The sequence below is a fragment of the Lentinus tigrinus genome, assembly GCF_003813185.1.
Source record: "Lentinus tigrinus ALCF2SS1-7 unplaced genomic scaffold L226scaffold_1, whole genome shotgun sequence".
In the NCBI taxonomy this organism is placed as follows: Eukaryota; Fungi; Basidiomycota; class Agaricomycetes; order Polyporales; family Polyporaceae; genus Lentinus; species Lentinus tigrinus.
The window spans coordinates 1,783,713-1,809,502 of NW_027137910.1; the positions used below are offsets into that span (position 1 = coordinate 1,783,713).

The 25,790-nt window shown below is 54.2% G+C and overlaps 9 protein-coding genes and 1 non-coding gene across 10 annotated transcripts; 7 read left to right on the forward strand and 3 right to left on the reverse strand.

Moving 5' to 3' along the window:
- Nucleotides 1-883: 883 nt before the first annotated feature.
- Nucleotides 884-1,533, forward strand: L226DRAFT_564839 (uncharacterized protein; the record flags this gene model as incomplete). Its single annotated transcript, XM_067683704.1, has 5 exons — nt 884-977; nt 1,037-1,051; nt 1,118-1,177; nt 1,244-1,368; nt 1,438-1,533. The coding sequence occupies 5 exons, from the start codon at nt 884-886 to the stop codon at nt 1,531-1,533; spliced, it is 390 nt and encodes a 129-aa protein (XP_067542808.1).
- Nucleotides 1,534-1,617: 84 nt separating this feature from the next.
- L226DRAFT_t5 lies at nt 1,618-1,729 on the forward strand. Its single transcript has one exon. It is a non-coding gene; the product is annotated as a tRNA-Leu (tRNA).
- Nucleotides 1,730-1,854: 125 nt separating this feature from the next.
- Nucleotides 1,855-5,752, reverse strand: L226DRAFT_541643 (uncharacterized protein; the record flags this gene model as incomplete). The annotated part of the gene is made up of 17 exons (XM_067682076.1): nt 1,855-1,992; nt 2,045-2,103; nt 2,157-2,193; nt 2,345-2,574; nt 2,634-2,781; nt 2,835-2,925; nt 2,980-3,240; nt 3,291-3,436; nt 3,497-3,638; nt 3,691-3,738; nt 3,791-3,932; nt 4,051-4,449; nt 4,657-4,787; nt 4,838-4,909; nt 4,960-5,049; nt 5,101-5,620; nt 5,674-5,752. The coding sequence occupies 17 exons, from the start codon at nt 5,750-5,752 to the stop codon at nt 1,855-1,857; spliced, it is 2,733 nt and encodes a 910-aa protein (XP_067542809.1).
- Nucleotides 5,753-6,575: 823 nt separating this feature from the next.
- On the forward strand, nt 6,576-8,818 carry L226DRAFT_475650 (uncharacterized protein). The gene is made up of 6 exons (XM_067676680.1): nt 6,576-6,650; nt 6,700-7,086; nt 7,138-7,190; nt 7,243-8,038; nt 8,098-8,442; nt 8,502-8,818. The coding sequence occupies exons 1-6, from the start codon at nt 6,630-6,632 to the stop codon at nt 8,580-8,582; spliced, it is 1,683 nt and encodes a 560-aa protein (XP_067542810.1). The 5' UTR covers nt 6,576-6,629; the 3' UTR covers nt 8,583-8,818.
- A 54-nt stretch (nt 8,819-8,872) lies between these two features.
- Nucleotides 8,873-11,367, forward strand: L226DRAFT_549158 (MFS general substrate transporter). The gene is made up of 13 exons (XM_067682653.1): nt 8,873-9,256; nt 9,311-9,475; nt 9,526-9,603; nt 9,653-9,723; nt 9,779-9,858; nt 9,910-10,147; nt 10,208-10,359; nt 10,416-10,807; nt 10,864-10,890; nt 10,956-10,962; nt 11,019-11,146; nt 11,198-11,233; nt 11,287-11,367. The coding sequence occupies exons 1-13, from the start codon at nt 8,954-8,956 to the stop codon at nt 11,320-11,322; spliced, it is 1,713 nt and encodes a 570-aa protein (XP_067542811.1). The 5' UTR covers nt 8,873-8,953; the 3' UTR covers nt 11,323-11,367.
- Nucleotides 11,368-12,161: 794 nt separating this feature from the next.
- Nucleotides 12,162-14,880, forward strand: L226DRAFT_20418 (MFS general substrate transporter). The gene is made up of 13 exons (XM_067672851.1): nt 12,162-12,672; nt 12,729-12,893; nt 12,944-13,021; nt 13,068-13,138; nt 13,194-13,273; nt 13,338-13,575; nt 13,647-13,798; nt 13,853-14,244; nt 14,305-14,331; nt 14,391-14,397; nt 14,461-14,588; nt 14,657-14,692; nt 14,757-14,880. Exons 1-13 carry the CDS (start codon nt 12,364-12,366, stop codon nt 14,790-14,792), a joined length of 1,719 nt encoding a protein of 572 aa, XP_067542812.1. The 5' UTR covers nt 12,162-12,363; the 3' UTR covers nt 14,793-14,880.
- L226DRAFT_20472 (FAD/NAD(P)-binding domain-containing protein) lies at nt 14,757-17,155 on the reverse strand. The gene is made up of 12 exons (XM_067672855.1): nt 17,132-17,155; nt 16,958-17,064; nt 16,836-16,899; nt 16,693-16,778; nt 16,511-16,628; nt 16,379-16,461; nt 16,093-16,325; nt 15,970-16,027; nt 15,859-15,912; nt 15,691-15,803; nt 15,507-15,636; nt 14,757-15,450 (listed from the first exon to the last, which is right to left on the reverse strand). Exons 2-12 carry the CDS (start codon nt 16,967-16,969, stop codon nt 14,968-14,970), a joined length of 1,434 nt encoding a protein of 477 aa, XP_067542813.1. The 5' UTR covers nt 16,970-17,064; nt 17,132-17,155; the 3' UTR covers nt 14,757-14,967.
- A 1,603-nt stretch (nt 17,156-18,758) lies between these two features.
- L226DRAFT_607404 (mitochondrial 37S ribosomal protein mS45) lies at nt 18,759-20,300 on the reverse strand (the record flags this gene model as incomplete). Its single annotated transcript, XM_067685798.1, has 4 exons — nt 18,759-19,164; nt 19,221-19,430; nt 19,849-20,040; nt 20,100-20,300. The coding sequence occupies 4 exons, from the start codon at nt 20,298-20,300 to the stop codon at nt 18,838-18,840; spliced, it is 930 nt and encodes a 309-aa protein (XP_067542814.1). The 3' UTR covers nt 18,759-18,837.
- Nucleotides 20,301-20,423: 123 nt separating this feature from the next.
- L226DRAFT_20556 (uncharacterized protein) lies at nt 20,424-21,967 on the forward strand. The gene is made up of 7 exons (XM_067672861.1): nt 20,424-20,641; nt 20,692-20,750; nt 20,798-21,000; nt 21,051-21,224; nt 21,275-21,408; nt 21,456-21,605; nt 21,660-21,967. The coding sequence occupies exons 1-6, from the start codon at nt 20,630-20,632 to the stop codon at nt 21,513-21,515; spliced, it is 642 nt and encodes a 213-aa protein (XP_067542815.1). The 5' UTR covers nt 20,424-20,629; the 3' UTR covers nt 21,516-21,605; nt 21,660-21,967.
- Nucleotides 21,968-23,582: 1,615 nt separating this feature from the next.
- Nucleotides 23,583-24,813, forward strand: L226DRAFT_518345 (uncharacterized protein; the record flags this gene model as incomplete). Its single annotated transcript, XM_067678544.1, has 2 exons — nt 23,583-23,637; nt 23,666-24,813. 2 exons carry the CDS (start codon nt 23,583-23,585, stop codon nt 24,811-24,813), a joined length of 1,203 nt encoding a protein of 400 aa, XP_067542816.1.
- Between the last annotated feature and the right edge of the window lie 977 nt (nt 24,814-25,790).

Genomic DNA, 25,790 nt, shown 5'->3' on the forward strand with positions numbered 1-25,790 from the left:
GAACCGGCCAGGATGGCAACCTAGCAGGTGAGATCGTTGATAGCGGTCCGAGTAGTGTCGTTGATACGAGCTTTTCCCTCGAGTCTCAATATTCGATACACGCATCGTGGGAAACACGGCGGAGAGACCGATGATTTCCATAGCAAGCTGCACCGTCGCGGGCAAGGTCCGTACGCCGATCCTCTGGTCCTCTGCAGCGCTTCTTGAGTTATCAAGCCTACCTCGAAGGTATTCACCCAGTTTAGGATGCGAGGCCGTTTGCACGTCCTCGTGGGTGAAAGACAAACTCTGAACCCACGATGTGGCTCGGGCGCAAATGCGAGCGCGTCGAGAAGGTACGACCCTTCTGAATGCCTTCAGCACAGGCATGAGAATACACGTCGCTGAATCAACGTGTCCAGAAGTTGTCCTCGGGGAGGACTTCGCTCAGATTGCGCATCTGCTCCCGCTCGACATAACAGCCTCTGCCGCTCGTCATATCAAGACCAGATTTCAAGGCAAAATCAACCACCGCTTGTGGTTTGACGGTACGCTACTTCTACTATCTGCACCGCCTTATACTACGTCTCACCGCAGTTCAGACTCCTTAGGAGCTGCATGTGCGTGGCCATGCTCGGTTCTCATGCGTCCGCACATGTCTGTGACGAGCGATGTCGCCGCTCACCACAGCAACCCCTGCTGGCGGTGGTATCCATCTGCATGATGCCGCCAAGGCGCAACCGTCATGCTCTGCGCAACTCCTGGTACATAGAAGAGGGCTTTCGTCTCTCATGAGACCAACGGACCCCAGCTTCCTTCACTTCTTCGCCTCTTTGCCTCTTATTCGTTCTCTCGACCTCTTTTTTCCCTCCACGACACCCCGCTCAGTCACCAGCCTCAAGCCATGTTCCGCGCTGCCCTTGTCGCTGCCTTCTTCTACACTTTGTCCGTCGTTGCGTTTCTGGCCCACGGCGCGGCCGTCAGCGCGGCCAAGCGAGGTCAGTCGCCAATACCTTCTTCATACGCATGAGGCGAAGAGACTCACAGCATCCTGTAGACATCACGGATCCGTGTACGCTCATGCACGCTATCCATCAATGACAGCAGCCGCGACTCACTTACTACGCTCTACCCACAGTCAAATCGATCGCCAGCGACGTCAAGTCAGCCGTCGACGGTATAGAAACCGCGGTCGAAAGTCAGTATAACCACAACATCGTGCATCCCACACTATGGCTATATTGCTCATGAACGCATGCTCCAGCTATCGGCAAAGATGTCGTGACCGTCGTCAAGGACGCCAGCGGCGAGGCCTTCACTCTTGCGACCGACGGGGTGGGTCTTGCCACCACCATCGCTGGCCAAGCTTATACCATCATCACTACATGCGTACGCACCAGTCATCTCAGTAACTTTTGCCGCTGAGAACGAAGCTGACTCTCCTCGGGATTTGTACAGGGCCACAGCCACCAACACTGGAAACTCTGCACTCGGGGTGCACGCGGGCGTCATATCGTCCCCGTTGCTCTGCGGTGTCTTGACCTTCCTCGCTAGCACTCTGCTTGGGGTGTGGGTTGCCCTGTGATGGCAGCCGTGTCCCAGCATAAGCATGATATTCCATGCACAAACTGTTGACATGGTGAGATGGCCGAGCGGTCTAAGGCGCCAGACTAAGGTTAGGTGTTTGAGATTCAAACCCACCGCACATATCTGGTCCGAAAGGGCGTGGGTTCGAATCCCACTCTCATCAGGTTTTATCTTTTCTTTCTGCATTCTAGACACCGTTGTCATCACGCAGTTACGATTATATTGCAAAAGTTGAGGTGAATGTATCATATGCAAGTTCCAGATGAAGCATACAAGGCAGGTATCTATCTAGTCGTCACCAAACATGATCTTCAAGTTCTCGATACTTTCCGGATCGGTATCCCGTTTGCCCTTGAATGCTTCTTTCACAATGGCCGTCTTTCTCTTCTGGATCTGTAGAATACGTCCTTCGATGGTCCCGGATACCTGAGACATAATAGATCAGACACATGACACGGGCGAAGACAAGGCCACCCACGATGAAATGCGTAACGTAGACCGTCTTCTCTTGTCCTATTCTATGGACTCGGTCGATAGCTGCCGGACGTTTTAGAAGAAGCGCGGAGAGCAGCAGCACATAGACCACATACCCTGGTTCTCAGTAGCGGCGTTCCACCAGCAGTCCATCTGCAGGAATCCCACAACATTAATCCTAGGGCGCCCGGCGGTCGAAGGGGAGATGGGCGACTTACCATGAAGACGTGGTTCGCATTCGTCAACTGAAGAGATGTCTGTCAGGCGGATACTGAACATAGATGTAGAGGAACAGGAGACGTACGTTCAACCCCACGCCGCCGGCCTTGAGACTGATGATGAGAACCTTCGCGTCGCGCGAAGACGCCTTGAACCCGGCGACGGCTTCGTTGCGCTTCTTGATGTCCATCGAGCCGTCGAACCGATACCACGGTAGGTTTTCGCGCTCGAGAACCGCCTGGATGAGATCGAGGAAGGACGTGAATTGCGAGAACACGACCGCTCGGAAACAGGGGTCCTGGTCCCTGAGGCGCCCTGGACGAGCAGACGCGACTTGAGTGGGAAACGGAAGATGATATCAGAAGAGCACGCACGGAGATGCTGGACGAGTGCTTCGAGCTTTGTTGATGACCGGAAGTCGTTTCGTCGCAACATGACGGTGGACGTCGGAGGCTGACCGTCGTCGCTGGCTTTGTCCCCGCTGTTCTGCCTGGAGCGAACGATCTCTAGCAGGTCGCTCTCCTGAGCGACACGTCAGCAAGACGGGCAGGAAGACGGCGGGAGATGTGTCTCACCTTGACAGGACCTCGGGAGCACGTCGGGCACTTCCCATCCTCGCCCCTCTCTCGGCACTTCTCGATGAAGGCGATGATGCAGTCCTTGCAGCTATACAGGCACTCGGTAAGGGTGTAAATCGCATATGCATACGCAACAACGTACCATTGATGCATGCACTCGGGCAGGATGGCTGGTGTCTCCATTACGTCGAAACAGATAGGACACTCCACATCTTCCTCTTGCGCGAGGTTCGCGAGGACGCCCTCGGCGTACACCTTGTTGTCCCCGACCGTGTTCTCTCCTTCGCCGAACTTCTGGATGAGGTCCTTAACGTCAACTGCGCCGTTGCCACTAGGTGCCTTCGGTGCCACCCCTTCGTTCGATGAGAGGACGAGGTTGGGATGCAAGACCGCTCGACGGAGCCTATGAAAGTTCGTTTGAGCATCGTGGTCATCATCAGCATAGAAACATACCGCATGAGCATGGCGAGTATGTGCGTGTAGTTGCGGCTGACAAGACCCTTCTCTGTAAGATGCTCGAAGTCCTTCTTAGCATCCGAGTACAGCAAGTCGTATATCTTGCGCTCTAGTGGCGAGAACTCTAGATTTTCGAACTTGATCTACGAACGATATGTTAACTCAAAATGGGCTAGATGGAAACATGACGCCCGCCGACTTGCCTCCTTGGGTGGCAGTTGGACAATCCGTTTGCCGTCGGTGTCCAACATGTCCTTCTCCCGACGCAACAGGACACTCTCGAGGATGATTTGGACAACCTCGACTGCCTTGCGATCACGTGCGAGGAACGGGAGGGTAATGAATCTGGTCCCGGTGTCAGTATTTTCAGTGAGCCGCGAAGTGCTAGGGTCCTTACGAGCGGAAGAAGGTATAATTCGACCACGGCGCGAAATCGAGGAATTTACTAGGATCAACTAGGTCAATCGGGTGAGCTTAAGAATCGCGCATCGACGTACAGTAGCGAGTACAGATCTTCCAGACGGTTGACGATAGGAGTACCCGTGACGGCCCATCGTCTTCGCGCACGGAGTGCGTAAACAGCCTTCGCAGTCTTGCTAGTCCTAGACTTGCAATGGTGTGCTTCGTCAAGCACGACGCCTGCTACGTCGTGAGCACACGGCATGATAAATACATGTGTGTACTACTCACGAAGCCATTCAACTGTCGCACGGCAATGTCAGCGGATAGGGCCTGTCTCGAGCGCACACTGACGCACCTTCAAAGACACTGGACGGCTGCTTCTCGTGCTTGGCATGCTCCGAAACCAACGTCCCATACGAAGTGATGACCACTGTAATGGCGGCCTCGTTATCGACGGCAGCATCGAGATCCAGTCGATTCTGTCCGTGCCATACCAACACCTTGAGCGTGTCGGGCTTACTCGACCGCTGCAACTCCTCTGCCCATTGAGCTAGGAGCGACGTCGGCGCTACGATAAGAGTTGCAGAGGGACCCTTGCGTTGCGCTGGTGAAGGATTCTGGACCACGCGGAAAGCGCTATTGAGCCTGAGTTGTTTAGCGCGCGAAGAGCCGTTCGCGTCAACCTCTGCAGCAGGCTCCGGCTCGCGCGCTGTCTGGATGAGTGCAGAAAGCATGATCGTTTTCCCCATACCCACTGGCATGATAGGTGAGACACGGTTATGAGTGAATGTTCGACGCCGCACTCACTTTCTGCAGGCACGGAGACCGAATGACGGAAACATACACATTGTCAGTGACCGAATGGCGCATGCTACAACTCCACGAATCTCACCGTCGCTGTATGACGACATATCAGCAGCAATTTTGGGTATGCAAACATCATGGACTTACGCAAGGATACCACCTTTGCATTTCCGTTCTGCCTTCGGGAATTTGAGGCTGAGTTCCCCGGAGTATTCGTTGAAGTAGAATGACCGTTCGTCTGCGGTCAAATCTATCATCTCCTCGTTTGGATCAAAGGGAAAGACGTATCTATCACATCATTAGACACAACATGCAATTATAGTTCACAGAACACGTACTCCTTCCACAGAGGATGCATCGACTGCGCCTCACGAGCGGAAACCGCTCCTGTCTCAATTGAGTGCATCCACCTGACAGACATTAATACAACGCAAGGGTGATCAAGGGAATTATGACCTACAAGAGAGCTTGCTTCTGATAACCCCGTAGCGTTAGCGTGAACGTATCTGCGGGCTCCATTTCTCCCAGCCTGCTGTCGTTCTGCTGCGCTCTATGACGCCCTAAGTATGTCGTCAAGATCATATGATGTGGCCGGACGTACTTCTTATATATCAGATTGATCTGCTCTTCCGTGATGTCGCCTTCGTCGTCCTCGTCTCCATTACCAGCTGTACCACCTTGCGTTGGCTTCATGACGGCAGGACGTTGAGTTAATAACTCCAGGTCTTGCTGATCCAATTTGCCGCTGTGTCTCAAGTCGTTGCTCTTCCGTGGCTTCAGGTGGATTTTCTTGAACAAGTTCACGAGGGCGCGCTTTCGCTCTCGCAGGATCTGCTCTGCTTCTGTCTCGTAGCCTTCGTTGAACATGACTTTCGCCTTATCGTCCGAAGAGAGCTCGGGTGGTTTGAACGCAGAAGGTTTCATATACACAGACAAGGACACGATCATGTCGGCACCGGTCGAGAGCTTCTGCGGACAGTCAACCACGGTGCATCTCTTGAACTCGACGATGTCTGCACCGGATATCAGTACCAAAAAGTGCCAGAAGATGGAACCGCACACACCCAAGTCCAAGAGACGCGAGATCCAAGACGCAACGTCTTGTGGTAATCGACCGAATTCTGCGTAGGTTCAAGTTATTCGAAGTTCTTAGAGACCGGAGTACATAGCTCACCAAACCCTCGTGTGTTGGTGACTCGGACGACCGTATCCTGCTTCTTCCTGGTAGGCTTCGCTGGTGCGGGCTTGAACATGTTCGCGATGGTGAGCTGCTTCTTTCCGTCCTTGCCTTTGTCCTTCTTCGCAAGTTTCTTCGAAGGCGGCGGAGGCTTGTCTTCCTGTTCGCGTTCGATACGAATCTCTTCGCCAGGTTTGATGTAACCTGATCCTTTGACAGTACTCCATGCCTTGTCGACGATGAAGGAACCAAGGTACATGGTGTTGGATTCCGTGCATAGAGCTTCCGGCGGCGGAGACAGTCTTCGTCGTTTGGGCGGAGGACCATCGGTACTTGATATCTCGGAAGGCCCGATGACGGAAGGAGGAGACGAATGACGAGAGCCCAGCAGACCAGAAGACGTACTAGACACACTCGAAGCTCTGGGCACTTCGACATTGAATTCCGGCATCTCGACGTCCAACTCTACTTCAATATCGTCCTCCTCATTTGGTATAGGGGTCATGATCCGCGGTTTGTAATGCATCGGTTCTTCTTCGTCACTGTCAGTGAAGAAAAGTGGTTGGCGAGTCTGAGTTGGAGGCCTCGGCTTGTGCGACGCGTCGACCTCCGAGTCCTCGACAGTACTGTCGTTCACGATCGAGCCGGGTTGTTCTTCGGGGCTCTGCGCCTCCATGTCTTCATCGTCAGAGTTGGCAAAGAAAGCAGATCTGTCGTCTTCGGCTGGCATGGTGGGGTGACAGGAGAACAGTGAACGACGTACGCGACTCGACGCGTCCGTGGTCACTAACATTCGCAGCCACCGACGCGGACCCGACGCGTCGAGGGCATGCGGCAATCACCGAGTAGCTTGGATAAGTAAGAGGCTCCCACGCGCTACTTACGCGTTTCTGGAGAATTAGATCGAGGCTCCAGCTTCGTCTTTCCCCATTCCTCCAGCCACTCACTACAAAATGCAGCGGGGACTGCCCATGGTATGTTGCATACGGACACAGCAGATAGACTGGTACTTATGATCTACAGCAACCTACCGTAGTGCTCCTCAAGGAGGGCACGGACACCTCGCAAGGAAAGCCTCAGCTCCTCTCGAATATCTCGGCATGCCTTGCGGTCGCGGAAACGCTGTCCACCACCCTGGGCCCGCGCGGAATGGACAAGCTCATTGTAAATGAGCGTGGAGAGGCCCAGATCACGAACGATGGTGCGACCATCCTCAAGCTCTTGGACATCGTACATCCAGCCGCGCGTACATTGGTGGACATCGCCCGGGCACAAGACGCAGAGGTCGGGGACGGTACGACGACTGTTGTGCTTCTTGCGGCACAAATGTTGAAGGAGGTCCGGGGATACATCGAGGAGGGCGTAAGCCCGCACATCATCATGAAGGGATTCAGAAAAGCTGCTGAGCTTGTGAGTACGCCTCATTTTGTTGATCGCGCGTGTTTCTCATGTTCCTCCTAGGCCATTGAACACATCAAGTCCATCCAAATAACCGTGGAGAGATCCAATCCCGAGTACGCTCTATGAACTATGGACACGAGTGTCACGGCTGAATTGTTCCTGCAGGCAGTTCCGTTCTCTCCTTCTCAAATGCGCGTCTACATCCATGTCATCCAAACTCATCCACTCAGAAAAACCCTTCTTCTCGAAGATGGTCGTCGATGCTGTTCAGTGTCTCGATCCGGAAGACCTCAACGAGAATCTCATTGGGGTGAAGAAGATCCCTGGTGGCGGCATGCAGGATTCCCTCTTGGTGAACGGTGTTGCCTTCAAGAAGACATTCACGTACGCTGGTGCGGAGCAACAGCCAAAGTCGTTCCGCGACCCCCTCATCCTCAGTTTGAACGTCGAGCTCGAGCTGAAGGCGGAGAAGGATAACGCGGAAGTCCGCGTTGAGCATGTCTCGGATTACCAGGCTATCGTCGACGCCGAATGGCAGATCATCTACCGTAAGCTCGAGGCTATCGAGAAGACAGGAGCGAAGGTCGTGCTCAGCAAGCTCCCTATCGGTGACCTCGCGACGCAGTGGTTCGCAGACCGTGACATTTTCTGTGCGGGTCGCGTGCCTGCAGACGATCTCACGCGAGTCGTTCAAGCGGTCGGTGGCTCCATTCAGTCGACGTGCTCGGACATCAAGCGCGAGCATCTCGGTACTTGCGGGTCGTTCGAGGAGAAGCAGATCGGCGGGGAGCGGTACAACTTCTTCACGGAGTGCTCGAAGGCGAAGACATGCACGCTCATCCTCCGTGGTGGAGCGGAGCAGTTCATTGAGGAAGTCGAACGGAGTCTGCACGATGCCATCATGGTCGTGAAACGCGCAGTCAAGAACGGCGACATTGTCGCAGGCGGAGGCGCAATTGAGGTACGATTGGCCGATCGTCTCCCTTCAGGCTTAATGTTGACGTCCGTCCCTGAAAATAGTTGGACCTATCGTCGCGCATCCGGAAACATGCTCTGTCCATTCCCGGGAAGCTCCAACTGGTGATGATTGCGTTCGCGAAAGCACTGGAAGTCATCCCCCGGCAAATTTGCGACAACGCCGGCCTGGACTCCACCGATATTCTCAACAAGTTGCGTATGAAGCATGCTGCCGGTGAGAAGTGGTTTGGCGTCGACGTTGACGGCCCGGATGGCATTCGCAACAACCTTGACGCCTTCGTCTGGGAGCCTAGCTTGGTGAAGGTCAACGCTATCAACAGCGCCACCGAAGCTGCTTGCCTGATCCTTAGCGTCGACGAGACCGTGCGAGCACCGCAGAGTGAAGCGGTAAGTACGCGTAATTCCGCAGGTTCCGATAGGTCGCTGACAGACTATGTCGTACATAGCAAAACCCGGGCCCGAAGGCTCCTCCAGGCACGGCTCAGCGCGCACTCCGAGGGGGAGGACGCGGGATGCCAAGGCGGTGAGGGAATAGAAAGTTGCAATTGCGAATGTGTAGACTATCGATATCGCTCATGCTTCTGTCTTGCGCTCAGGCTGACATAAGGGCCATGATTAGAATTGTGACACGTCACGCTCGATAGGAGAAGTTGCCGAGCGTGACAAGGTAGGGTACTTCGACTTCGGCGAGAGACGCAATGTCGCAATCCCTTGATGTAACGCGCAATACTCGCACTCACTTGCAATGGCCAATATGCGGACCTCATGTCGCGGAGCTGATATCATTCAGGTCCCCCACTGTTGCTCCTTCCGTCGTGGTAACCGCTATAAAAACAGAAAGGTCGGCTCGAGATGCCAGTGCGCAGTCTTGCCTGCCGTTCCTTGAGGTCTTCCCGCGATGTCGACGGTACTCACGAAGACTGTCTATCCCAAGGTCGTGTCTGAAGGCTCCGACTCGGGCTCTGACAAGGGGACGTTCAGTCCGACCGAAAGCATCCTCGAAGTCCCCACGCTTGGTGCCCCCGTCGCGACAGCGTCCTCCTCCTTCTGGCGCAGGCCGAAGCACGAGCTCGACAGCATCGCGACACAGCCTTCTGTCTTCGACGATCCTGTCACTCTGGAGATCTACCGTCCTCCCGCGATTTGGGAGAATTCGCACCGCTTCGATCCTGTGGCGAGATGGACGTGGAGAGAAGAATACGTGAGTACTTTCATCCTCAAATCCCCAAGCTCCAATTTGACTACTGTGGTTCAGCGCATCGTCCGCAAGATCGACCTCTTGATCATGATATGGGCATGCCTCATGTTCTTCAGTCTCGATCTTGACCGTTCCAACATCTCCCAAGCGAATACGGACAACTTTCTGGGCGATCTCGGTCTTACGACCAACGACTTCAACCTCGGCAACACTCTTTTCAAGGTACGCGCTCCGTCATGCAATCTGAATTTTAAGTTAAACTGATCCGACAGTTGTGCTTCTTGATCGCGGAGCTTCCTTCGCAGCTCATCTCGAAGCGCGTCGGCCCTGATGTCTGGATCCCCAGTCAGGTACGTGCGCTACAACTTGCCAAGCCCGCAGGCCATGACACTTTACTAGATGGTCTTATGGAGCTTCGTCTCTCTTGCCCAGTTCTGGCTCAGTGGGAGAGGATCCTTCCTTGCGACAAGGTGCGTGGCTGGACGTGTAAACTGTGTAGCGACGAAACACTTATGTCCGACCAAGGTGTCTCCTCGGGTTCATGCAAGGCGGTTTCATTCCGGATGTCATCTTGTACCTTTCCTACTTCTACACGAAGACAGAACGTGAGTGTCCTAGCCATTACCCTTAAGTCATGCTGACACGCGATCATACAGTGCCCGTGCGCCTGGCGTGGTTCTGGGTGTCGAACTACATGGCCGAGATTGTGGGAGCGTTTATCGCTACCGGCCTCTTGCGCCTTCGTGGTGTCAATGGCAAGGCCGGTTGGCGCTACCTCTTCCTCATCGAGGGCGGTTTGACTCTTGCCATCGGTCTTGCGTCATTCTTCATGATGCCACCTAGTCCAACGCAGACGAAGGCATGGTTCAGACCAAAAGGCTGGTTCACAGAGCGGTAAGTCTGCGTGATCTAGCAACCGCAATGATGGCTGACAGTTTTTCTATCCACCTGCAGGGAAGAGATCATCATGGTCAATCGTGTGCTCCGAGACGACCCCACTAAGTCCGGCATGCATAATCGTGAAGGACTAACGATCAAGAAAATCTGGGCAATCTTGAAGGATTGGCGAATGTGGCCCATTTATGCACTGGGTATCGTCTTCATGGGTAAGTGACGTTTCTTTTGTGGCTTCATCCCTGCTGATTAGCAATGCATCTCCTAGTACCCATGCAACCCCCGCAAACGTACCTTACGCTCTCCCTGCGCAACCTTGGCTACACTACAACCCAGGCCAACCTGCTCAGTATACCTTCCAAGGCCATCGGCATGATCGGACTGATCGTGTTCTGCTACCTCAGTGAGATCATCAACAGTCGCGTCGTCGCGACTGTACTCCTTCAGTTCTGGACACTTCCTCTTCTCGTCGCCCTATATACGTTCACCGCGCAGACGTCGCCATGGATCTACTTCGCGGTGGTCACTCTTATCGCTGGTTTTCCATATGTCCACCCTATACAAGTTGCTTGGGCCTCGACGAACTCGTATGGGGTTGGTACACGGACGGTTTCTGCCTCCATCTACAACATGTTCGTACAAGCCGGCGGTATCATTGCTGTGAGTACTCTACCGTATCATGCTGTGTTCTTGACTGTTGATGCGAAACCCACTAGTCCAACATCTATCGGGACGATGATAAGGTGCGCGGAACACGATCCCTCTTGAATGACTAGAGTGCTGACGTTTTGGATGTCTCGTCCTATAGCCTCTCTGTGAGTTCTCCTGGTATCACTGCTATTGCCGCCTTGTTTGACCACATACCGTGCAGACAAACGAGGCAACCGTGTGCTCATCGCGATCACAGTGATGAACATGTTCCTGTATCTTTTCACGTACCTCTTCTACAGAGGTATCAACAAGCGTAGAGACAGAATCTGGAACTCCTGGAGTGCGAAGGTATGCGACGGGTTTCTTGCAACTACCATAGGTCTGACAGCCGTCTTGTAGGAGCAACAAGAATATCTGGATACGACAAAGGACGAGGTATGTATATATTAGATTGATGAAACATCTTGGTACTGAAACGATGCACATAGGGCAACGCGAAGATGAACTTCCGTTTCGTTTACTGAGGGTTAGGATGGCGGTGTACTAGTACATTACATATATCAAGATAGAGTCATGAAATCTTTGATATCTCACAATGTGTGCATTCACCTGTTCGCGTAGCCTGCGGGCTTGTAGACAACGTCGACGCTGTCGCAACTCAAATTCAAAGGTGACGGGAGCTCCATATGTACACATGGGCTTGCTTGCTTACCTTGACGGCGGACGCGCCCGGCGGAGTCTCGGGCCGGCAAAATTGTCAGGCGCTCCCAGTATTGCATGTCCTAGCCTGTCCGAGTATTGGTACGTACATGACACTGTGTTTTGTACAGACTCATTCAATACCGTTGATGCTCAAGGGCCTCCACGTCAGCTCCCTACAAGTGCTACCGACAGGCTGGCAGTGTGATACGGGGCACCTTTTAGCTGCTAACTGCGAGGTGTCTTCCTCCTCTGCAAGCGGCTCCCCCGGGCTCCAGGTTCGCGTGGTCCACCAAAGCCAATTCTGTGGGTGACCCGTCAGACGACCTCAGCTTTCTCGTGAGCAGCGGGTGGGTACCAGCCTCTATCGTGGACTCTCTTGGTGCTTATCCGCCCCCGAAGCACAGATAACGAACGGGAACCACTCTTCCTCCACCTGCGACTCTCACGCGACCCTTCCATGCTGCGCCATAGGCACCATTGGGGAAAACTACTCGCGCTTAGGGGGAAGTAGTCATCTCTTCCAGGTTATCAGAACGCCTTGACCGCTCTCTCAAAGTTCGGTTTCAGACGCCACACGTCGACTAGATGCCATTATCCTGCTGCGAAGAGAAATCTAGACCGACCTTCTCAGGCCAAGCCAAGCTGCCTTCCCTGGGCTGCTCAATTATCCGTCGCGATAACAACTCAATGCAGCACCTTGGCCTTCTTCTGGCGCTATTGTTAAGGAATGAGCAAGCGGCGGGCTGACTTGGCTCCTCCTCTCGTCAGCTCCCACGGAACGCGCAGACCAGACGATCTTAAAAGAAAGGGAGGTGGTCTGACGGCAGCGATGTCGACCCGCCGCAGCCTGGTCCTCGACAGTCATGTCTACCGTGCTTGCCAAGACAGAGGACGCAATTCAGGTCACCGTCTCCGACGAGTCGAAGGCGGCCAAAGAAGCCTACGTCCCGGAGGACGGGGCTCACCTCGATATTCCCATTTCAGGCTCAACAGTTGCGCAAGAAAAGCGCCTGCCGTTCTGGCGCAAGCCTAGATACGCATTGGATAACATTGCAACTCAACCATCCGTCTTCGACGACCCCGTCACCCTGGAGGTATATCGACCACCGGCTGCCTGGGAGAATACCCATCGCTTCGACCCGTCCGCGCGGTGGACTTGGCGAGAGGAATTCGTGAGTCTCTTCCTGGCGTTATTGCATTCGCATATTCAAGATACCATCTCTTGTAGCGCGTTGTCAGAAAGATCGATGTTCGCATCATGATTTGGGCCTTCATCATGTTCTTCAGCCTCGACCTCGATCGCTCCAACGTCTCGCAAGCAAACACGGACAACTTCTTAGACGACCTTGAACTTACTACGGACGACTTCAACCTTGGCAACACACTGTTCAAGGTATTGCCGTTTGCGTTTGGAATGACCGCTGTCTCACGCCTAGTACATAGTTGTGCTTCTTAATCGCCGAATTACCTTCCCAGCTTGTTTCGAAACGTGTTGGCCCTGACGTCTGGGTACCCAGTCAGGTGAGCATGGTACTGTTTTGATGACAACGAGCTCACTCCCGCTCAGATGGTCCTATGGAGTTTCGTCTCACTGAGCCAGTTCTGGCTGAAGAACAGAGTTAGCTTCCTTGCGACCAGGTAGCATCTGCCCGCGACCTTGTCACTCGGAGCGGTTGTTGGTTGACCTACACAGGTGCCTCCTGGGATTCATGCAAGGTGGCTTCATTCCCGACATGGTGCTTTACCTGTCGTACTTCTACACCAAAAGCGAACGTGAGTCTCTTCAATGCTCATGCTTGTCCCAAGAGCGGACCTCTCACCAGGGCGGAATCATCAGTTCCGCTTCGCTTAGCGTGGTTCTGGGCCTCCAACTACGTGGCGGAAATCGTCAGTGCACTGACCGCAAGCGCAATTCTACGTCTCCGCGGCGTCGGTGGACAGGCGGGATGGCGGTACCTCTTCCTCTTGGAGGGCTGTCTGACTCTTCTCATTGGCATCATATCATTCTTCATGATGCCGCCGAGCCCAACCCAGACGAAAACCTGGTTCCGTCCGAAAGGATGGTTCACTGAGCGGTACGTGATATACTACTTTGATGCACGCACCTGCGTCTTCCACGTCGTCGATATTGACAGAGTTTCGTCAGAGAGGAGGTCATTATGGTGAATCGCGTCCTGAGAGACGACCCGTCCAAGTCCGACATGCACAACCGAGAGGGACTTACCGTCAAGATGGTATTCAAAGTATTCTTGGACTGGCGTATGTGGCCGGTGTACATACTGGGAATTCTTCACATGGGCATGTACCGCAGCAGTCGCGGCACCCATTCTCGCACTGACGTTCTCCTTCCAGTCCCCGTCCAGCCGCCTCAGACGTACCTCACGCTCATCCTTCGTCAGCTGGGATTCAGTACCACTCAGACCAACCTCCTCAGCGTTCCATCCAAGGTGATCGGCCTATTCACCCTCCTGATCTTCTGCTACCTCAGCGAGATCATCGACAGCCGCGTCGGAGCCACGGTCCTCCTCCAAGTTTGGGCTCTTCCGCTCCTCATCACGCTCTACACGTTCACTGAGCAGACATCACCATGGGTCTACTTTGTTGTCGTCACCCTAATTACCGGCTTCCCATATGTGCACCCTGTGCAAGTCGCCTGGGCCTCGACGAATTCTTACAGTGTTAGCACGCGCACCGTCTCCGCCTCCATCTACAACATGTGCTATCAAGCGGATGGCATGATATCGGTGAGTCCAGACTCCGTTCTCGTGGCGCACACCACTTCACAACGCTGCGTATTTTCGCAGGCGAACATCTATCGCGAGGACGACAAGGTAAGCATAAGCTCTGTAGCTTCGAGGAAGTTAATTGTGTTGATCTTTCTCTTCAACAGCCGCTCTGTGAGTAGCCTGGCGTCGTTCTCTCCGTCTCGCGGGAGGATCTAGATACTTAGGATCATTCAGACAAGCGAGGAAACCGCGCCCTGATTATCATATGCGCCGCGAACATTGTCATTTACATCCTCACCTACGCCTTCTACAAAGGCATCAACAGGCGCCGTGATAGGATTTGGAACTCTTGGACCGCCAAGGTTCGTACGCCCAGTGAATCGCCGTTGTTCCCATTGACAAGCTGTGCTGACATGGTGACGGGTTGCAGGAGCAACAGGAGTACCTTGATACGACGAAGGATGAGGTAAGTTCCCGGTATCTCCTGCCCCTTAAATCGAAGCTGATCCAGGCCTTCGGGTGCGGCCCAGGGTAACTCCAAGATGAACTTCCGCTTCGTTTACTAATGGCGTACTGAGCAATCGGATCAAGTGGCCAGCACGGAGGTGTTGACAAGTGAAGTAGCATAGCAAAAAAAATTAAGCACAGCGACATGACATGATAACATGATAAGTATGATGGACGTAACATAAATGCTGAGGAAGTGAAACCGCGCGACTCGGAAGCGAACATACACGTCTGCTACTCCTCCTGCGCAGTCTCGGTCACCTGTACCGAAGACATCAATGACGAGAAGTCCAGGAGGGGCGTCGCCGGCATTTGCCCCGCATCCACGTTGTTTCGCTCCAGCGCCCGCTCACGAAGCATACCCCACTGCACCCACCAGTCGTCCGCTTCGTCCTCACAATCGTAACCGAATATGGTTCGGATCTCGTCCCATAGCCTGCTGACGTCGCCGCCCAGTCCTTCCAGAACGTTCGTGCCTTTGGCGGCCATCGCGCGCATGCTGTCATCACGCTGGCGGGCGTCCTCGCCATCCTCGAGCGTCATGAAGAAAATGTTGCCGAACTCTCCCGCACGGACGGATCGTGTCCGGGGTTGTCGTAACTCCTGGAACGCATAGAGGAAACTGTCGATTTGCCGGTCTTCCGATAGATGGGAGAACACTCTTGCGAGTACCGCGCCATCTTCCACTGCCATGGCAGTAGCTTGGATAGTCCCGGGCTAGGGCACGGAGGTCAACGCATGCTGCGGAGTTCCACGGGGATGGAGGAACTCACTGGGAAAGGATGAGCAGCTTCCCCTATCAATACTAAGGGTCCGTCATCGGATATCCATTCGTCTAGATCACTGTGGTCTCGGATCGAGACCCGAACGGCTTTTCGGGCTAGCTTCATAAGTGGCTGGAAGCTAGATTCTCCGTTAGTCTTCGTGAAGCAGAGGAAGAGCTTCAACTGAGCGCACTGGTCACATAACTGGGCCGTAACTTCGGGCATATCGACCGAAGGTTCGTCTCCGTACTGCCCTTCATTGTCGTCCGGGCCGTAAAATTGCATTGCGAGGTCATCGGTGCCATGCTAGATGATTGTGAGCAAATGCCTGCCAGTGCACTGCTTCAGCGGCGATACTCACTACTGGGTAGGCGACGATAGCTCTGCCGCTTCCAAACGCTGTAAATATGCCATGCTGTAAGCAACCGTCAACACTCGATTGCATGGTTAGAATAACGAACACTGCACTTACGTCCTTCCATGTCGACGCATTTGCGTGTTTCGTGACATGTTCACTGGATATGATCGTGCTGTACATAGGTGGTGATCGGCCCAAGGTTGCATGCATGCATGTGTATCAAAACGAGAAACTCACTCATACATGGCAAGGCCAGTTGGTGTACCGAACCCATCCTGGCCGATGACTGTCGACCGCGACAGTCCGAACTCCCCGTCCGCTCCTACCAGAACGTCGGCGTTGATCTTCTCCCCGGATTGCAGAGTGACCTCTCGCTCCTCTGAGTTGATACTCACGACATTTGCGTCGTACCGTATTTGCGCTCCAGATGACACGGCAGCTTCGTACAACAGACCATAAAGATCGTCATGCTAGCACGTTGCTTCAGAAAACTGTGCGGCACGCCAAGCTCCGTTCGACATACCGTGCATAGCATGTAGATGCCCCTAGTTTCCTTCAACATGCCTTTATCCCATACATGCTCACCCAAGTCCTCTCCGGATTCATCTATTGCACTCAGTGAACGTCAGGAAGATGCACATCATGTTCCACTCACATCTCATGAACAGCATTGTGTGCGTGACTAAGGCTCTCTGCATGAGCGCAGGCTTGAGGCCCCAATGGAATAGAATTTTCGTGAGGTTGGGAGGCAACCGGACCCCGCCATGGCCACGCTGAAGGATAGCGGGAATGTTGTGAGATTTCCAGGTCATCATGCGTCGGGGCACTACAACTTACAGCGACGTCCCTACTCTTCCGCTCTAGCACCAGAACATAATGGCCGACTCGCCTCAATGCTAGTGCGGTAGATAGTCCCGCGATGCCTATTAGCGTACATGAGCTCGATCGATGCTGAAACCAAGGATCGTGATTGAGCATACCTCCGCCAATTATGAGGAATGTGATCGGGTGGCTTGTCTTGAGTGGCGGACCAGACTTTGTGGACTGAAACTGGTAGTGAGCACCAGCCCAAGTCGTAGGTGGAGTGAGCACAAACACTCACTTCAGCACTCATATCGGGGAGACAAGAGACTTGGAAGAAAGAGATTTGCTACGTGTTCGCATGCGTGCTCGTCACACCGCGGAACTATATCACCGGGGTAATTGACGCTTCAAATCAGCTGGGAGTCAGCGTCAAGAGATGGCCATCAACCCATAGGAGCGAAGCGTCGCTTGCCAGATAGGTTTGGTTTTTTTGCTTCGGCGAAGTTGAATCGGGATTACCCCCATCAAGTGCCTGCCGCGGGGAGCTAGACCGTTGCAAGCCATCAGCGGAGGAAACCGTCTTAATAATGGAACAAACCGGTGAAATTGAATACCATGGATAGAACGGCATTATACCGCGATGAAGGCGACATCAAAATCAATGCAGATTCACGGGAAACCGGAGCATTCGACGCGGTTGATAAGTCATCTAGAAAGTTGCGCATTGGAGGCAAAACCACGAGCATCCAGAGAGTCGACGGGAGCTGTACGTGTGTGGCCTGTGTGCGTGGGAGTGCAACATGTGTCAGGGACGACCCCTGGAATACAAAAAGAATGTATGGAGACGAGTGGTGATATCAAGGCAGCCGGCTCAGAGAACATCGAGTGGAACCACGTCGATTACAGTGTAATCACTATTGCCAATAGCCGCGGGAATCTTGGCACAGCTTTTGACCCTAACCCTTCCCGTCTCCAAGACTCCAACTGACAACACGTCCGTTCCCTTGAGGCAATTCCGATTCGTTGTGACCGTCATCCGCGGACGGTCAGCTTGGGCTGCTGGCGCAGTACTATTCACAAGATAGCTGCCTCCTCATTTTGTCTACGCCCAGGTGAGCACAGTGCCACGATACTTTACATGTGCTGATTGTGCCGAAGTCACAACGCATGTAAATCACTATGCGCATACACACGGCACTGAACATGTGTCAGTACTAGACTACTACAGTGTGCATGCCTGGGATGCCAGTGGATTCTAGTTCGAGGGCCAATATCGCCCAGCACGTACTAGATCGGATCCAATATATCCTGAGCGCGAATAACTTTCGAGCCAGAAGTGACAGCGTGCGCACAAACCTAATCGAAAGCGTCACGAGAGGAATCTTCAAGACTTCCGTGCCGTCCACGGATTACGGTGTCCACATGCGCCAAGCACCGGTCTCGTTATCGGCTTCATACGCCGGTGCGCTACTCTCTATGCTCCCGTAAATGTCTCGCCTCGAGGTGGTCGCCCTGATCCTATTGCAACGGTGTCTATACCCCGCGCTCGTAGACGTTCACATCCTAACGGAGGCAGGTAACGTCATGTACAATCGGATTCGTGAAAAGAGGAAACCTGCATCTCCGTGCAGAGCTGCTCCAGGGGACAGCCGGTGTCTTCTGTACTGCGCAACATCCCGCCGCGGGCCGTTACGCGTTACTACGCAAGTCATGCACCTTCACGAACTTGAAGGACTTGCCGGCCAGTTCTGATTGAAGTGCTCCATGGATCGCCTGGTTCCATGGTGCCGTACTTCGGGTCGTCCGTAGACACGCATCAGAAACCCAGACATTCTGCGATATTCTAGTTTTAAGTCTCGAAAGCTTGATCGACGCTTCTGCGCCGGTCGGGGAAAGCTTCCACAAGTGCAATCATTACATGCCATGTCCGGCACAGATGTGCGTATGCCCATACGTACATTCTGATAATTTGAAGCCCACATTTGCCATCACTCCACTTACAGGTCGTAAGTACATATGGTAATGCGACGGCAACCTCTCAATGCCATGCCCATTCTGCAGTGATGAGCACTAGAACGGCAGTATCAAACGAAACGTTGGGGACGGATAACGGACCGGTGAAGACAAAAGCAATGATTAAATCCAAATACTAACATACACAGGCATGATAACGCAATCCTAGACAGTAGCGGACGCCCCGGCTCCAGTACCTGCAGTCGCCGCCTGCTCAGAAAGCAGGGCAGCGTCCGGGGACTTACGCCTGCGCTTGAGAAGAGCACGACGCTTGGCGGCATGAACACGTTTCAACCTGTCCTTGACGTCAACGAACTTCACGCCGACGTCGACGAAGTGCATAGTTGGCCGTCCTGATCGTTCAAGGACTACCTCAGGCTCTGTCTCAAATTTGAGGTGCCGCAACCTCTTCAGCAGAGCCTCATTACGAGCTTTCGACGAGTTCGCGCCGTCGACAGCGGCGTGCGCCAAAGTATTGGTCATGATAGGATCCTGTAACGAGAATGAATACTGTGCGAGAACGCACGCAATTTCGCCAGAATACGTACCTTGCCTTCGACCACGGGCTCCCAGAAGAGTCGCTGGTACCGTGCGCGGGCGACGTCCTTCGTTGCCTCTGAGAGTTCATCAGCCTCAACGGCGTCTTCGCCAAGCTCTTCAGCAGCGCGCTTCGTTGCGCCCTTGGACGACACATGTTTCTCTGTGACGCCCAGAGAGAACTCCATGCCTTTGAGAAACCCGGTTTGAAGTTCTTTGCCCTAGAGATATGAAGTCAGCAGAAGTTCCACGAGCGACACGCTAATAGTTGGGTTGAAATGTTGTAACCAAACTCCGTGTGATGTAAGGCACAGCGGATGTCTTACAATTCGCGAAGAATGATATAGTTCTCATCGCCCAAAGCCTGCAAATGGACAGATACTCACCTCCTACGATCACACACAACATCCGCACGCGAACAATCAGCTCCATGTCCAAATACAGTGTTGCAGAACGGATTACCTGCCGAAGAACGGTCAGCACCAACAAGTCAAACGAATAGGAAACGCGACGAGGTTCAGAAAGCCATGCATGTAAAATGTGTCTAACCATATGCCCTTGGGCATCTTAAAGACTAATCGATTTGAACTCATCCTACAAACGTCGCGTCTGGGAGCGGGCTTAGTAGCGACAACTCACCTTTCTCCAGTGTTCCTCAAGACCCTTCAACCGCAAGATAGCCTCCACGCGCGCGATGCTCAAGCCATGTCGCTGAGCAAGATGCCGAGCATCCGACTTGGCAGGATCGGCCATGTAATCATTCCAGATCTCCGTCTTGACGGCATCCGAGATCGGTGTCGGGGGCTTGAAGGAAGGATTCAAGGGAAACGGCTACATGAACGTCAGTCATCCACATGGAGTTGTGAAGGCATTCAGACGAACTCAACTACTTCGCCACCAAGCCAGTTTTTCGGCCGGTGTGGTTCTTTGTACTTGATACCTTCGGTCCGGAGCCAGAGAGCATAGCTAGGGCCTTGCTTGAATGGATCCTCAGGCCCGCCCTCGGATTTCGCGGCGTACTGCCGACGAGGCGCGAGAGCAAGCCATGACCGAGCGGGTCGACGCGAAGCCTGAGCAAGATGGGCGAGCATTGCAAGTCTCGCTGGCAAATTTTGACCCATTTCTCTGTTCGGTCACGTGGAGCTTAGGGCAGGCCCCCGCCTTCCCCGAGGCCGACGCGTGGCGCTTACGACAACTGTCGCTTGACTCGATGGTGTCCGATCCCCTGTTCGACGTTCTGCGTTCGTATGCTATTTTGAAATCACCAAAGTTGATACAGAGACCCAGCGTGTCTTTCAAGTCTGCCCACAACTTCCTACTGGATCATGTGCTCCTCAACCCTCATTTTCAAGAGTTCCCGCCTTCCGGTCAATACCAGCTTTCATTCTGGAAATGGGCGGTCGATTGGCTTGAAGGCCTGATGACTGAAGAGGTATGAGCACATCTCCTGTGCTCTGCCAAGCGACACTGATCTTGCCTCAGGATGAACTGGACGAGCGTATCTACTCGCATCATGTTGACTTACTGCAAAGTACACCCTCGTATGTCCGAATGTCCTGTATTAGTCTATGCATCTCATTCTTTACAGCAATAACGTCTGGTTCGCAATGCCGCAACCCTCGTATCTTACGTACTTGTGGCCCACAACCCGGGTAATGGAGCGACCTGTCTATCCGGGTTACGCGAGTGCGACGTTGCTGGAGTCGCGTACCACCATTGAAGCTGGTACCACAGGGCTTCGGACGTGGTCCGCAAGTCTGGTTTTGGCGCAGTATATCCTAACGCATCCAGGTAACCGTACACGAACTCTACGACGGACCTATGCTCACCTAAACGGCTAGAGCTCATCGTCGCGCGCAGGGTCCTTGAGTTGGGTTGTGGCGTCGGCTTCCTAGGCTTGATCGCTGCTTCAGTACAGTTAGAAGGGCGCGACCCCGAGAACGCCTCCTTGTGGCTCACAGATGTCAACGAACGAGTCCTGCAACGATGCGAGACGAACTTAAGTCTAACCTGCAGTGAGTCTAGTGTTTGTCTCGTAAAGATACCATCCGCTTACAATGTACAGATGATTCTTCTCATCATTCGAATGTGAGAGTTCAGTTGCTGGATTGGTCTGATGCGGTAGATCCAAGTAGAAGGCCGTCTGTCTCGGGGCTCTTCAATGAGGCCTCTCCGGACGTCATTCTGGGTGCAGACCTGGTAAGTTTGGGTCGCTTCTCTCTTTGTCCACTGTTTGACGAGTCTAGTGTAGGTGTATGGCCCATCGATCATACCGTTGCTTGTGGGAGTTCTTAACATGGCGTTAAGGCCGCGAGGGGAACAACATAATCCCGTGGCATATATCGCGCTTACTGTACGCAATCCAAGCACGATCGCTGACTTCATACAGCAAGCAGGCGAGCTTCTCTATACTTGATTTCGGAGTCTGATATGCTAATAACACCATCCAGGCGAATCCCTCGCGATTGAGGAAGTCGCAGCGCTACCTGTGGTCCAGAACTTGTTCACCCAAAGCACTGAACTTGGGCAGGATGCGTCTCAAGAGGTCAAAATAATCATAATCAAGCGACGAGCTGACTGACGCAGGCGATAATGGTAGACAAAACAGTCCGATGCTGGTAACCGGTCTATGGTTCTCGACGCTGTCTGCCTCCTACGCCTCATCAACCATACTACTATAGGACGACGCGGACAATCACAGAAGCTTCATCTTCGGAATTCCATATCCGTCTTCGGTTTAGAAGACTGTGCATGATTGTCAAGCAAGGTCTCAACTAGCGCAAGAATCTGTCCACGCATTGCACGGATGCTATTGCGTTAGCGTCATATATAGCCGCCGCTTGCATCTATGTGTTCAACGGCCATATTCGATATCACCAATGTCCCTCCAGAGATATGGCAAGACATCTTCACACTGGCCTGCACCGACGGAGGTCGGATAGGTCTCAGTATCGTCCTATCGTGCAAATTCTTCCATGCTCATTCCTCTCGCGCTCGCTTCCACTCACTGATGTTCTCGTCCATCTTGTCGGTCGAAGGGTTCCTCGTATTTGCACGTGCAGGTCCCGACGGTTCAAAGCCCATCGTCCGCCACCTCTCGCTCACGTTGCTGTCTGGAAAATGCCGCTACGCACACAAATTGTTCTTCTGCCGCTATTAAGACGTGTCAGATAGACCCACGAACAAGCAGGAGACCGAGAAGAGCCAGGCCTTGCATACGCCTTTTATAGATGCTGCGAACGAGCTCGTCCTCCTCGTTGCCCCCACATAACGGACTCTCTGCCTTGCGACCCAATATGCCCACCCTCTCGCCCCATTCCCGTGCGCCATGTCCGTGCTAGAGGAGCTCACGACCATAGGCACCGTCTCCACTATCTTTGGACCGAACCCACCCAAGCTCCCTTCCCTCAGGCGCTTCCACCTCATTCCAAAGTCCTGACCTACCGATAGATATTGATGGGCGACCGCGCTGGGCGCTCCTGCGCTGCATACGGCCCCTCTGACCCATCTCCGCCTGTCCCACGTCTCCCATCGTGAACGCCTGGAACTCTCGTCCGTCCTGAGATGCATCCTTGGCCTCCGAGGGCGTGCAGAGGACGACGGCACGACCGCGTTGCGCGATGAGGCTCGGGTCACGCTCCCGCGCGCGCGAGAGATCACAGTACATCCCGTCATATCCGATATGTGAGGCTGGGCCGATAACTGGATCACAGCATCCTTTCAGGTAACAGCCGCTTTGGAGGACTTATCCCGGATGAGCAACGAGGCCCACGGTCCCCACGCTCGGGGGGCAGTGGCTCAGGTTCGGTTGGTGGTGGGAGCGCCTGCAGAACGACTGGGTGGGCCGAATCGAGGGCGAGAGCGGTTGCTGGAACCAGGACGCGGACGAGGAGGTAGAGCTGGAGACACGGCTCGAACTTCAGCAACGAGACAGGACGCGCTCCGTCGAGGGCGCAATTCACTACTGGGGCGAGGACGACATTGGTAGCGGTGGCCATCCAGATGCCAGTGATGAAGATAGGCAGGCCGGTGGAGAGTCCATCGGGGACGGGGACTCATGGACGGGGACGGAGACAAGCCTAATGACAGATGTGTGGACGGGCCCGAGGCAAAGCACAGTGTGGACGGAGCAATGCATGCGGACGCAGACGCCAACGCCGATTCCGACACGAAAATGGTGGGAGGTGTTCACCCATGAGATCCACGCGTTGGTTCAGTGTGGTTGGGCTCCAAGGAGGAGTTCCTGAAGTCTGCGTCGCCCTGCGCGAATGTGATGCCATGATCAATAGGTATCAATGTCATAGCGTTGGCGCCCTATATAGCCGTTACTGTGCAACAACTTCTGCGCATTTGCATCTTTATTTACGACAGCCATGTACGACATCACCGCTATCCCTCCCGAGATATGGCAGGATATCTTCACTCTATGTAGCTTGCACAGACGGAGGCCGCACAGGCATCAGTCTCGCCCTGTCGTGTAAATTCTTCCACTTCCAATCCTCTCGCGTCCGCTTCCACTCAGTCGTGCTCTCGTCCATCGTATCGCTCGAGAGATTCCTCGCATTCGCGCGTACACGTCCCGACGACCAAAAACCCCTCATCCGCCACCTCTCGCTCACGTTGCTGCCCAGCTCAGCCAGCCAAGTACACACAGTACTGTTCCACCGGGACTACAACCCACGAGACGGGGCCCTGGTCGGCGAGGCCCTGCACACGCGCTTCACCAGCGCCGCGAACGAGCTCTTCGTCACGGTGGCCCCCACGCTGCGGACACTCTGCCTCACAACCGAATACTCTCACACTTTCGCACCGTTTCCCTGCGACATGCCCATGCTCGAGGAGCTCACGATGATGGGCAGCATCTCTGCAATGGCAGGGCCGAACCGGCCCAGGCTCCCCGCGCTGAAGCGCTTCCACCTCATCCCGCAGTCCGCGGATGCAGACATCCAGGAGCTCGCGACCGCGCTGACTGCGTCTGCGCTGTGCGCAGCTCCTCTTACGCACCAGCGCCTGTCCCAGATATATGACCTCCAACGCCCAAACCTCTCGTTGGTCCTGGCGCGCACGCTCGGTGTCCCAGAGCATCTCGCTCCTGGTGGTACCGAAGACAACAGCACACCCGCCCCAGGCCATCAGGTCCCTGTCACACTTGCGCACGTCCACGAGGTGATCGTGCAGACCATCATTCCCGACCTGGGTTGGTGCGGGAACGCATATTTTGGTTACTGGCGAGAGACACTGGCGTTCGAAGGCTTCGTGCAGGCGTGCAACGACGTCCAGGGTCTCCATGTGCTCGCCGTACCGCGGAAACAACAGAATTTCCGCTGGAGGGAGCGGCTGTACGGAGACTGGGTAGACAGAATTGAGGGCGGACGCGGGTGCTGGATCCGGGATGCCGAGGAAGAGGAGGCACTTGAGAAGTTGGTCGAACGGGATGGGGACGATGACCCCTCTATTGAGGACGGCTGGGACGCGGATGAGCTTGAGGAGGCTATTGGAAGGATGGAACAGCAGGGCATCTGTGGAGGCGTGGTGGACGAGACACTTGGCGAATCTTCACCGTCTCAAGGTACAGGACATGGACGGAATTGTACGATTATGTGATTTGTATGTTTGCTCATTGTCCGTCGGGGCTAGAAGGAAAGTCTTGCTGTTGCCTGTTTGGCTGCTGAATGTTCGTATATTCTATTATGGCAATTCTGTACAAGCCGGGAGGCCCGACGTCAACCTACGTGTCGCTCACAAACGCTGGGACTTGTGACTTTTGCAGCCCGTGTCGCTTAACAACTTCATGATCCCCCGAGTCGTCGGTATAACTGCAGCAATAATGCTCAGTCTGAATGCCATGGTAAGAATGACAACGACTTACACTGCACAAGTTGAGTGTATCATTCTTGCAACGGTCCAGACATAGGCACCGATTTGTCTCCATGGCGCTCGCGCCAGCTACAGTTCCAGGCGCTGTTTGTCGCGCGAACCGGTGTGCCGATGTGCTCGTGGCGGAGTGCGGGACTTGTGCCGTGTCACATTGAGAGCGTGCCAACGTGCTGCCTCAGTCTGCTGGACAGGCATGAGGCGTCCTCCGGAAGGGAGATATCCCTGCTCATCTTGCGTAAGTACGTCCATCGGTAATGCTTCGTACCGATACTGCAGCCTGGACATGTTCGAGTAGGTTCCGGTAGACGTCCTGGAGAGACTGGCCGGGGAGCCAACGATGAAACAGGTTCGGCATCGGTGTTCAGCCGCACCTCATGCCTCATGCCCTGTCGGTGCGAGCGGAGAAAAGCTGCGAGCTGCGGAAATGAGGCCTTATATCTGTACGATTAGGATGATCCGGAAGACGACCCTGCTAGACTCACCACACGTCGCGCATTCTCAGGCGAGAAAACTTCAGCAGGCACGATGCTGGGCCCGCGAGGCTTTGTGCGGCCACTTGGAAGTCGCCGTTGAGGTTTAACCGCAGGAGCTCAGGGAAGGATGACGTGGGCAGAGTGACGGCAGGAGGAACGGCATTGGCGGTGTTCGAACGTGCGGCTGGGCGACGCGGCGCGGCGGATTCTGGACAATTCGGGCAAGTTTAG